We start from the raw sequence: 11992 nt of genomic DNA on the forward strand, positions 1-11992 counted from the left end.
GAAATAAGAAAGATAGTGGAAAGGAATGAAATGTTAACATACAAATAAATTAGAAAAGAAAAGAAAGAGAGAAAGAAGGTGAGACCGACGTTACCCTATGGACTTATAAGTTTCAACTTCAACTAGTTAGTCAATTTAGTTTCATTTTCTTGTAAATTTTATGTTTTTGGAATCTCGGTACTTAGAGCTACCTGACCCATATTGTAATTTTTAGTGTTGCTTAAGATTTTAAATGTTGTTATTTTTGAATAGTAAATTTACTGTTTTTAGTATTACAAAGTCATTGATAGCAAATTTACTTAATAAATTGTTCGTAATAGCAAATTTGCTTAAGAAATTTGTGGCCTTATTACAATTGCAATTTACCCATCTAAAATCTATTTTTTTATGGATGTCCTTCGAGTTGAATAGCACATTAATCCTCTGCCCTATAATAGTAATGTCCACTCCGGTTCCTTATTCTGCTAGCCAAGCTTGCGCAGCCAGTTTCAAAAATAATATTGGCAGATGCATGGAGCTGGCCAAAAACAGTAAATTTCATGGCCAAAAACAGAGTCCACCAGGTTGACGAACAGAGAGCCTACCAAAGTAGAAAAAGAGAGGTTATTGTACTACTCGTAAACGTGTTAACTAGAGGAATCTGCCAAAAAGGTGAAGCTAGAGAAACTAGTAGAAGCATATTAAACGTGGCATACATGGAAGGAAGGGGTATTTCCTTTAGAGATACTTGTGAGTAAGCATTCACCAAAGATGAGTTAGAATCATCATAGGCTAAGAGTAAAAAATGGTTCATCGAATTTGAAATTCTAAGTGTAATTGATAAAGAGGTCGCTAGAAAGGTAAGGAGAGTCCGCCAATGATCACTATGAGGGGATGCCCGCCCAAACTGCCTAGTCGATAAAGTCCACCAGAGATCTAAAAAGGAGGAGGATGTCTGTTAGGACTATGTAACGCGGGAAAGTCCACAGGGACTATCGAATGAAAAAGCCACTAAGGGAAATCTAAGTAAGAGATAGCTCGCCAGGAACTATATATTATTTGGAGTATCCTAATGGAACGATCTAAGACTAATAAGTTTTTTGGGGCTACATTGTGAGTTCAAGTTTGTTGGGAAAAAAGGGGATGTTTATTCGCAGTTATGGCAAAGTCTATGCTAAACTGCTAATAGTAATTACCAATTTGTGTTTGCGAGTATGGGTATCAATAATGAGTTATATCATGAAAGGTATAAGGGAAGTTTGGGATGAAGATAATTAGGGTCAAGTCCCAGATGAAGGTAATATTTGGAAGAGTACACTTGCGATAAAACCAGTAGAAGTGTCCGCCAATAGTTATACAAAGAAAGTATGGGTGCCGACAACACCAGTCTAATTATAGAACCTCCTAAAACACAGAAAGTTTTAAATTCTTTAAATGAAATCTTGTTTTCCCTAAAATTTAAGCATTTTCTATTAATTCCGATGTATAGGCTCTCATTAGGTTCATCTGATCTTGTAAATTTACTGTTTGAATGCAGGATAAATGAATGACTCTAGAATCAAGTGGAGGAACTAAGTTAGACACTGCCAGAATTGCGTAAAGGGCGTGGTATTTGTATCATGCATAATAAGGGGCACCCCTAGAGGCCTTGCCTCAGGGGTTAAATTAGTTTATCCATAGTAAAGTCTAAAGTCTAAAAAATTATTGTAATAATTCTTGGTGCTTAATAAGGTATAATGATTGTAGGGACTGAATACTTATATGGTAAAAAATATGTTCGAAATTTAAATTTTGAATCTGTTATTATCTATGGAATCGAGTAATGGTTGAATGGTAGTAATGGATGTACAATTTAGTATCGGTTTAATTTGTAAGTAACAAAATAGAGGTCCTATTAAGTTATCTAGGATATTTGTGAAACTTGATACTGAACTCGGTTATCAGGTTAGACATAGGGTGTTACAATTTAAAGGTACCAAAGCTTCGATTTAGCCAATCCTCTAGACATAAGAAGTTAAGAAATAACCCCTGTATGCTTGATACTTTAGATCTGGCTTAGTCCCTTAAGTTATTATAAGGTTAAAATGTGTTATGTGAACAAGTACAGTATTTGCGAACCATTATCTGGTGGCAGTAAACTTGTTGGGAACAAAAAATAACTGTGCAGTGAAAGTTAAAGACAAGAGATGAAAAGAAGAAAATTTTATTAAAGAGAAGACAAATACAAGTACAAAATAGTTAAGTGTTGTCCCTATTCGGTGGATTAGCCGTCTCCTCTGTGTCTTCCTCCCCATCATCATTAGCCTTCTCTATAGGGGTTGGAGTGGTTGGTTCAAGTTTTAGTGCGAAGAAGAGGTTGTCGTATTCCTTCCTCTTCTTTTGGAACTCTTCCCACTCAGTACCAGAAGGATTCATCACATCAAAGCCCATATCAACGTTGGTGAACTGGCGCATGAAGTTGAAGTTCACTTGCCTCACATCAAAAGGCCCACGACAACTTGGGCGTGTAGAATGTAGTTGGACCTTAGCTTGGGGATATAATTCGTTATCCTCGTCGTGGTCTCTACTTTGTATCATTCCAAGGCTTCATTTTTTTCCTTCTACATCCTCTCTAAGTCCGCTATACGTTGTCCCTCAAAATAATTGATCTGGCTTTCCAACTAACGTATCCTTTCCTCAAAATCCATCTTTAATGAATTGTATTTAGTCTCCCAGTTGGAGACAGATTCGCCAAACTCCTAGATTTGGTGGGCTATGGCCTCTTGTGTTTGACGAAGTTGGGCCAGTTCTAGATCTCAAAAAGCCATTTCTAATTGAGCTTGTTTAGCTTCACTTCCACTGCAGCATTTGCGGAGGGCCCGATTAAGCAAGCTACACTCCTCCACCATTATCTGATAGGAGTCCACCAACTCCGATAAAGATGGGTGGCGAGCTCCAGAGGAGGAAGGGAGAGCGCATTCTTTTAGTTATTAGGGCATGCCCCTTTCCCATCGTTGGTTGTTTTGAGTGTAGAGAAGGGATACTGGTCAATGTTGAATAGGTATCTCCATTGGAATAGATTTGATGCTCCTACAGAAGAAGAGGAGATTAGCCTTGAACAATTGTTTATGATATCCATCTACCCATCACACCCATCAATATATTTGATCTGTCTTTCATTTTTTTTAATTTTTATTTATGATTTTTATTTTTTCTTTGTTCTCAAATTTCTTCTTTTATTGTTTTTGTTTTCTTTATTAGTAAATTTTTTCATTTCTTCTTTTCTGATTAGATCCGAATCTTTCTTTCTTGAGTAGAACAAATTGAATACAATCCTCCTTCCGTCTTCTTCCTCTCCCTTTTCTATCAAGGTGTGTCATTTTTTCCCATTTGAAATTAATGGTAGAACATTTTTGGCTAATCTTTTGATTATGCCATTTAACAAATTTTATGTGATTCTAAGAATGGACTGACTTGCAGTGCATGGTTTAAATCTGGATTGTCGACAAAAGAAATTTGAGATTCAATGTCAGGAGGGCGATAGTATGATAATTCAAGGCACCAGGTCAAAACAAATAGGCTTTGTCTTGAGATAAAAGAACTTCAAAGCTAAATAGATTTTTCCTTGCTCTAGGTCTCGAGACGGGAAACCTTTTTCTCGAGACATCCAAACATTAAAGCCAAAATAGGAAAATATAGGAGGTTGGTCTCGAGAACTAGTGTCAAGACATAAAGGACCTTACCTCGAGACACAACATGTAGTGTCTCGAGACATGTTAACTTCAATGTTAAAAATGCTAAAATAATTTATGACCTATCTCAAGACATAGATCCTTGTTTCAAGACATAAACTTGAAATTTAGCATTTGAGTTTGTATTCGAGTTCTAACTTTGAATTTAACTTATCATGATCCTGTAATTAGATAAAATAGATTATTATATACTATATATGTTTGTGTATGATTTTATTAAATGATTTATTGGTTATGTTGTTGATAAATGTGAATTAAGCATATTGGAATTATGTTGAATTAGTCTGAGTTGATTCAACAATATGATGTCATACACTCGGATCTGAATACCAAATCTAGAGTGGGGTGTCAAAATTCAAGTTCCTAATAGGGGATTGCCCTCAACAGGAGGTTGATTCTATTTCTCCAGACTATAAGAAACAAAACATGAGATCTAAGGACTGCAAAGAAAGTCAAACTAGTCAAAATACTTTTTAATTACTTATTTATTATATTTTATCATTTAATAATAGGTTTTTTTTCCCTTTCATTCTTACTTTCCTTTTTTAAACACAAATAAAATAAATTATATTGAGTTATAAAATAATCAATATTTATTTATTTTAATACTTATATTTGTATCTTTTCCCATTTTATTTTTTATATAAACATAAAATTGGCACTGTATAATAATATAAAATTTATTTACATTAAATTCATTTTAAAGATAGAAAATAAGAATAAAAATAATATATATCACTAATTAATCAATATAAGTATAATATTTATATTTAAAGAATTTGTTTAATTTTGTTCAAGAAATGTTATTTATGTAAAAGGATAGAGAAAAGAAAAGATTATGAAATAACGTGAATGAATATATTTTTTAATTACTTATTTAAAAAATATATAATATAACAATTTTATTTTCATAAAAAATGAGAAAATTAAAGTACTTTTTATAGAATTAACTTGAGACAAATTAGTAGGGCTAAAAGTTATCACAATATCTTTATCATGTAGAACATATTTGCTTTCCCATAAGATAAAACAAATTGTTAACTATAAAAAAGAACTTCTAACAAATTTTATCAAAAAATTGACATTAAATCCCGTATTGAATTTTTATTACTAGAGTTAAGATATTATTATAATTGCCATCAAAATTAATCAATGCAATATATAAATAGACGTAATGATAGTCATAATAAATTTAGATAGAGTTTACACTTAAAAGAGACTTTAATTAGAATAAAATCTAAATTGAGAGTCCGCAGAATATATAGAGGACTTAAAAAGAAGAGGAAAACTAAAATCTAAAGTCCAAGTTTAGTGGAGGAGAACCAGAAGGACAGGTTACTCTAATATGCTTTGCTAATTTTCTGACTCTCCCTCTCCCTCTCCCTCTCCCTCTCCCGCTACATCTACCGCATGACCTTCTTCATCACTGGTTGTATCTGTTGTGAGATTATGTGTATATAACCCACCTTCATCAATTGGCATATTTGTTGCCGGATTTTGTGCAACTAACCCTCCTTCGTCAATGGCCATTTCTGGTGACCCACCTTCGTTAGTGAGAGCAGATGTTCTAGGTCCTAAAGGCCTTGGATTTGCTATTGGTGGATCTATAGGAAATAACCCACCTCTATCAATGAGACCACGTGTTCCGGGTCCAAAATCCCTTGGATATCTGGGTGCTGGTGAGTTTTCTAATGGCATTGATTCTTGAGGAGATAAAATACCATAGCCCCTGAAAGTAGTAACAAAAACCAATCATGAATAATATTATATATTATTTTAATGAAGATGGAAAAGGTTAGTTTTAAAGATTGAACTCATTATTGTCAACGAAGTAGTTATTTTATAACGACACTACTCGATTGAAAAATATAAAACAATGAGGTCGCATCCTTCATACTTCCAGTTTGACAATGGTGAGGCTGCATCCTCCATCTGTACTTTCTAAAGAAGTTGATAGGCTTTCACCAGTGGCATCTGCATACTCTGAAGTATTTTGTTCTGTCGGTTCAGGGGCAAGTTCCTCCTCATCTCCTACAATGGACTGGTTTGATAGAACGAGGCTCAATGATAATAAAAGAGGTAAAGCAATCTTTGCCATTTTTTCTTGGAAAAAGAAGAAAATTATGAATTTTGTTACAAAGTAAAACAAATGTGAATGTTATTGAGAGTGAAAATTTGGGGGTAAGTTTATAGGTTTTGTGGCTGATAAAACATACAAACATGTCTCTCTACATTTTCATCGCCATGCATCTCTATCAATTAATTTGTGATTTTGATTTTATTTACTTTGTTTAACTAATGACGATGCATGATAGTCGGAGTGAGGTCCTGTTTTAAGGTTTTTGTGGATGGAAACTAATTTTCTTTTCGTCCATGCTCACTAACTAAATTAAATTGATGATATTTAAAAGTATCACAAACTAAATTATGAGTTACAACTTTGGTTTATATATTTGTTAAGACATTATCTTATCCATTTCTAAACAACAACATAATTCCATGTACATCTAAATTATGAAATTATCTTATTCTTGTTCAAATCAATGCATTATTTTATTAAAATATTATCCATACTGAATTAATACATCATCTTATATAAATAACCTTAGCCATTCTAATTTAATATTTTTTAGATTTTTTTATTTAGTTCTTATTAATCTCGATTTCAAATTTGACCACCACAATCATCTTGCAATGAAAGTCCTATTAGCTAGGTTCCGAATATATTAGCAATAAACATAAGTCGATAGGAATAATAACTTCTCAAGAAGAAAGGAATAAAACAACCAACAATACAAATTTAATGTGATTCAATCCCTTTAACTTACCTCCACGAGCTAGAAGCATATAAAGTTTCTCTACTAAAAATTACAAGTTACATTTTTTGCAGGGATAAAGCTACAAATTACTCACCACAAAAAATCCTATTTAACTTATCTCATATGCTTAAGCTTTCTCTAATCTACTTAATTCTAAAGATTAAAACATATACTACATTTACAGGGCATATACTTGATCGCTAAGTAATCTCCAACTAATAAAATTATAATAAAATCCAAATTGAATGGCAATTAGAATTTGGTCTAATATCTAACAACCTCCCCTTTAATACAAATTATGTTAAAGCATCGGTCTTCAAGTCTTCGAGAACATTAATTTTCCTCTTTTTCTCTCCTTTCTTTTCTTGAAGCTTTCTTTTTATGGAGAGGTATTCCAAATAAAAAAATTTCTTCTCTCCAGTTTTGCCTTGTAGAATCAAGTGATTTCCTTTGTACCATTACAAGTCTACTCAATTCCCACATACTTAAACACATATAAAGTTGACATTGATTATAGCCCTTTTTTTTTAAAGTCGACAATGACTATAGTCACATACCTCATATCGGGAACATTATAACCTTTATCATTGAAGAACTTTAGGCGAATTCTTCCTATGTCTTCAACTTTTAACTTTTGTTTTTCCCTACATTGATGTTACCAAAATCTCTATCCTTTTGCATAGCAATAAACATGGCTTTATCACTACAAACATGCATATTAGTGACAAAATTTAACACCCAATTGCAATGAACTTCATTAGATTCAGTACCTTCTATGTAAAGCACATCAACATTATCATCAATTTCAACTAGATTAACATCAGTCTTTGCATTCCTTTTCAGCAACTTTGAACTCTTCATATCTTCTCACATTTGTGGCTATGGAGATTGAATATGTCTATCTTTTTCACAACTATGAAACCTCTTACCATGGTTTCTCCCTCTAGACCTTTCTCATTGTCCACTTTACTAACATAAAATGTTCTTTCCTCGCTAATATCTTTGCATAGTTTGTGAGGTTTCACTCTCATTAATGTAATCTCCCGTTATGCATCCACTAATACTCTTAGCAAGATAGTAGTTACTGTAACACCCTACACCTGACACAATCGTCAGATCCGAATGCGAGATGTCACATTCATTGTTGAAGAAACTATGATTTCATTTACATATCCAATAAATAAGTCATACAATCCATTAGGTTCCAAACCTTAATTAATTAAATTATTTAATCAAATACGGGTTATAAACGAGCTTACGGAAGCTCTTTTGGAACATCAATGATAAATGAGAGACTAAAACATACAATTCTTAAAATACAAGAATAATGTCAAAACCATGAAGGAAGCATGTCGCGGCACAGAGGGTACAAGCATGATGTCATGACTTCAACTAAGGTGAGTCATGACCTTGAAGACAGGAAGCTAACATCATGACTTCAACAGGGGAACATCATAACCTTAAGGACAAGGGGATTTGATGTAATGACCTCAGCAAGGAGAATCCTGACTATAGAAAAAGAAGGTCGATGTTGTGACACTGATAGGGGAGTGACGTGACCTTGAAGGTAGCTTCCCCCAAATTTTGCATCATTCAAATCAACTTGCAAAATCTCAAAACAAAATGGTCTATATGGCCCAAAAACTCAACTCAACATATAATAGTTATAACTACAAATACAAATTAACCTTCTTAACATTTTACATGTCTACCCTTTTAGAACAAATCTGATTTAAAAATGGTTTTCTATCACAGCAGAAAATTAAAATTTTAATTAATTTAATTACCATATAACCTTACCGTCTAGTAATGAATATTTTAGAGAGGTATATTTGTTGTTTTGGACCTTGGTTTAATTGTAATATAAGTCCCTAAGCCATTTACTTATTAAAAATCTATAGTGATTGGACTTTACAATTTAGTTCCTAAGCCCTAATTAAGTACAATTTTGGCTAGATTTCTTATCCAAAATTCAATTTTCCAAAATAATAACTTTGTAAATATTTTCATTTAATATTTACAGATTTAGTTTATTGAAACGGGGTCTCGAAACTGTATTCTCTTGCACCACTAGAAATTGGGTCGTTACAATTCTCCCCTTTAAGGAATTTAGTCTCTGAAATTTACCTGGAAAGAGGTGAGGATATTAAGATCTCATAGTTTCTTCCAGTTCCCAAATTGCTTCCTCAACGTTATGACTATGCCACAAGGCTTTCCCGAGTGGCACTCATTTATTCTTCAGCTCTTTCACTTTCGAGCTAAGATTTCAATCGGTTTCTCCTCGTAAGAAAAATCAGGTTTAATTTTAGTTTCTTTCACCAAAATAACGTGAGATGGGTTAGAACGACATCGCCTAAGTAAGGATACATGGAACACATCATGAATCTTTTTCAATCCGAATGGTATGGCTAAGCAATCTGCTAGCGGTCTAACTCATTCGATAACTTTATATGGCTTGATAAATTTGGGACTTAATTTCCCTTTCCGACCAAATCGAAAATCATTTTTTTCACAGAAAAACTTTCAAGAATACCTTATCTCCCAGCGTATACTCGATATCTCTTCTCTTTAGATCAACATACAATTTATGCCTATCAAATGCTGCCTTTTATCTATCCTTAATAAACTTTACGATACTTTAAACTTCCTGAATCAGTTTTGACCCAACGATCCTTCTGTCACTCAATTTCGACAAAAAATAGGTGTTCTACACCTATAACCATATAAAGACTCATACAGAGTCATTTGAATAATCGACTGGAAACTGTTATTATACACGGATTCAGCTAGTGGCAAATAACGTTCCCAACCACTTTCGAAATAAATAACATAGGCTCGCAACATGTCTTCTAATATCTAAATTACTTTCTCCGATTGACCATCAAATTTAGGATGGAACGCTGTGCTGAAGTTCAGTATCATACCTAAAGATTCATGTAACTATTTCCAGAATCTCAACGTAAAGCAAGGGTCTCATTTAAAGATAATGCACAAGGCACGCCATGAAGTTTAACTATCTTGTGAATATAAACTTCAATTAGCCTTTGAAGTGACCAATTAGGTCTCGCTGCCAAAAAATGATCAAACTTTGTTAGTCTATCAACTATTACCTAGATAATATTTCTTTTACACTATGAGATCGGCAGACCAACTACAAAATCCATCGTAATGTGTTCACATTTCCACTCCAAAAAAGATATAGGTTATAACAAACCTTTAGGAACTTAATGCTAGGCCTTTACTCGTTGATAGGTAAGACATTTAATGACATATTCAACAATTTTACTTTTCATTTTGGGCCACTAGTACAATTCTCACAAGTCACAATACATCTTCGCATCACTAGGATGTATAGCAAAAGGGCTATATTGAGCCTCACGTAAGATCAACTCCTTCAATTAAACATTTCCAGGAACATAGATCCGATTACATAACTTCAAGCAATCATTTTCATTAATGCTAAAATTCTCAATGATTCCTTATTAAACCAACTCCTTTTTCTTTAACAACTTGGTATTAACTAGTTGTGCCTCTTTTAATTGACAAGAAACACGGGTTTGATTCTCAATTCAGCTAACAAGCTATCATCATTGCCAATATTGAGTTGAGCAAATATCACTCGTAATTCAATCGCTACCTTTCTGCTCACCGCGTTAGCTACAACATTTGCCCTTCCCAGGTGATAATTGATCACACAGTCATAATCTTTCAACAACTCGGTCCAGCGATGTGGTCTCAAATTCAAATCTTTTTGGGATGCGAGATATTTAAGACTCTTATGATCAGTATAGATGCGACATTTCTCACCATATAGATGATTAGTGCTAAAAGTAACATGTTTTTATCCTCATTCTTAATGTATTTTTAGATGATTGTTCGATTTAAATGGCGAAATTTGTGCTCTTAATCCTTTAAATTCATGTTTCTATACTTCGGAGAGCCTTTGGAAGTAAGAGGATCAAAAAAATGAGTGAAAACCAAAAAATCAGAGCAAGTTTCAATAGCCACACGGGTTGCCACACGACCATGTGCCAGACCGTATCGATTTCGTGAATCATGCTCCAAAAATGTGGGAAATGCATTTTTTAGGTTTTTTTTGGGCATTCTAAGAGCTATATATGTTAAAAATAAGAATATGAGAGGGATCTGTCATATAATACTCAAGAAAACAACTCAAAAAACACCATTCAAGCTAACACGAAAGTAGATTTCCATCAAGATTGAAGATCTCCTTGGTATTATCTCTCTTTTTGGTTGTTAATCATTTATTTTCCTAATTTGTTTTTAGTCATTTTCTTTAGTTAATTTTAGTTTTAATCAATCACTCTAATTTGTCAATTGAATAATAGAAAGACGATAATTACTAGTACTTTTAGTCTTCGTGGGAACGATATATTTATTCACTGTAGCTATATTATTAATTGATAGGTGCACTTGCCTTAGTTTAATTTTTAGTAGGTTTACAACTGCAATCAAGTTTTTGGCACCCTTGTCTAGGACTAAAATATTAGGAAAACTTTATTTCTGTTAATTTAGCCATTTTTATTTTTCTTTTAATATTTTTCTTTTAAATTTAATTTAATTTAATTTTTATTTTCTATTTTTTTCCATTTGTTTGTTTTTGGCAGGTTCTTTTGTTTTATGACTAGAGGAAACTCGTTGGATCCATTACTTTTTGACAGTGAGGTTGAAATGACTGCTCGCAGAAATCGTAGAGAGGTTAGAGAAGTAAGGAAAATTCAACATAATATAGTATACGATCAAGAGGAAAATTATATTACTGTGAAGATGTGTGATAATCAAAATAATCAGCAACTTCTTGTACCTCCTGCTCCTCTTACTATGTATGATTATGCTAAGCCTACTTTGATGGAGCTGAAGTCAGTATAATGAGACCCATCATTGCTGCAAACAATTTTGAGTTGAAGCCGAACACAATTTAGATGGTTCAATAGTATGTTCAGTTTGATGGTTTGTAGCGTGAAGATCCGGATACTCATTTAGCTAACTTTTTAGAGATTTGTGACACTTTCAAGACTTGGGCTAAAATGACTGAAAAGTTTCTATTAAAGTACTTCTCACTGGCTAAAACAACTAAGTTGAGGAACGACATCTCTTCTTTTACTCAAATTGATTTTGAGACATTATATGATGCATGAGAGAGATTTAAGGATCTGTTGAGAAGATGGCATCATCATGAGTTACCTTTGTGGTTTCAAGTTCAAACCTTCTACAACAGTTTGAATCCCTCGTCTAAGCAACTAGTTGATGTAGTAGCTGGTGGAACACTGAACAATAAAACACCCGAGACAGCTCAAGGTAAGTAAAATAATTCAAATACTCAACCTGGTAATGCCCAGAACTGATTCTATAGTAAAGAAGCAAGGGAGAGGTTTGAATCCATCTTCAGGGATTAATCGATACTCTCAGATAAAGGGTTCGGTTTAACAAATATTTATTATA

General features: G+C 33.2%; 1 protein-coding gene and 1 non-coding gene across 2 annotated transcripts; both read right to left on the reverse strand.

Moving 5' to 3' along the window:
* Window positions 1–4876: 4876 nt before the first annotated feature.
* Window positions 4877–5891, reverse strand: LOC121214708 (uncharacterized). The gene is made up of 2 exons (XM_041088763.1): window positions 5608–5891; window positions 4877–5439 (listed from the first exon to the last, which is right to left on the reverse strand). Exons 1-2 carry the CDS (start codon window positions 5640–5642, stop codon window positions 5064–5066), a joined length of 411 nt encoding a protein of 136 aa, XP_040944697.1. The 5' UTR covers window positions 5643–5891; the 3' UTR covers window positions 4877–5063.
* A 5734-nt stretch (window positions 5892–11625) lies between these two features.
* On the reverse strand, window positions 11626–11732 carry LOC121214935 (small nucleolar RNA R71). The gene has a single exon (XR_005910672.1). It is a non-coding gene; the product is annotated as a small nucleolar RNA R71 (small nucleolar RNA).
* Window positions 11733–11992: the final 260 nt, after the last annotated feature.

This window comes from Gossypium hirsutum, chromosome D02 (genome assembly GCF_007990345.1).
Source record: "Gossypium hirsutum isolate 1008001.06 chromosome D02, Gossypium_hirsutum_v2.1, whole genome shotgun sequence".
Lineage (NCBI taxonomy): Eukaryota > Viridiplantae > Streptophyta > Magnoliopsida > Malvales > Malvaceae > Gossypium > Gossypium hirsutum.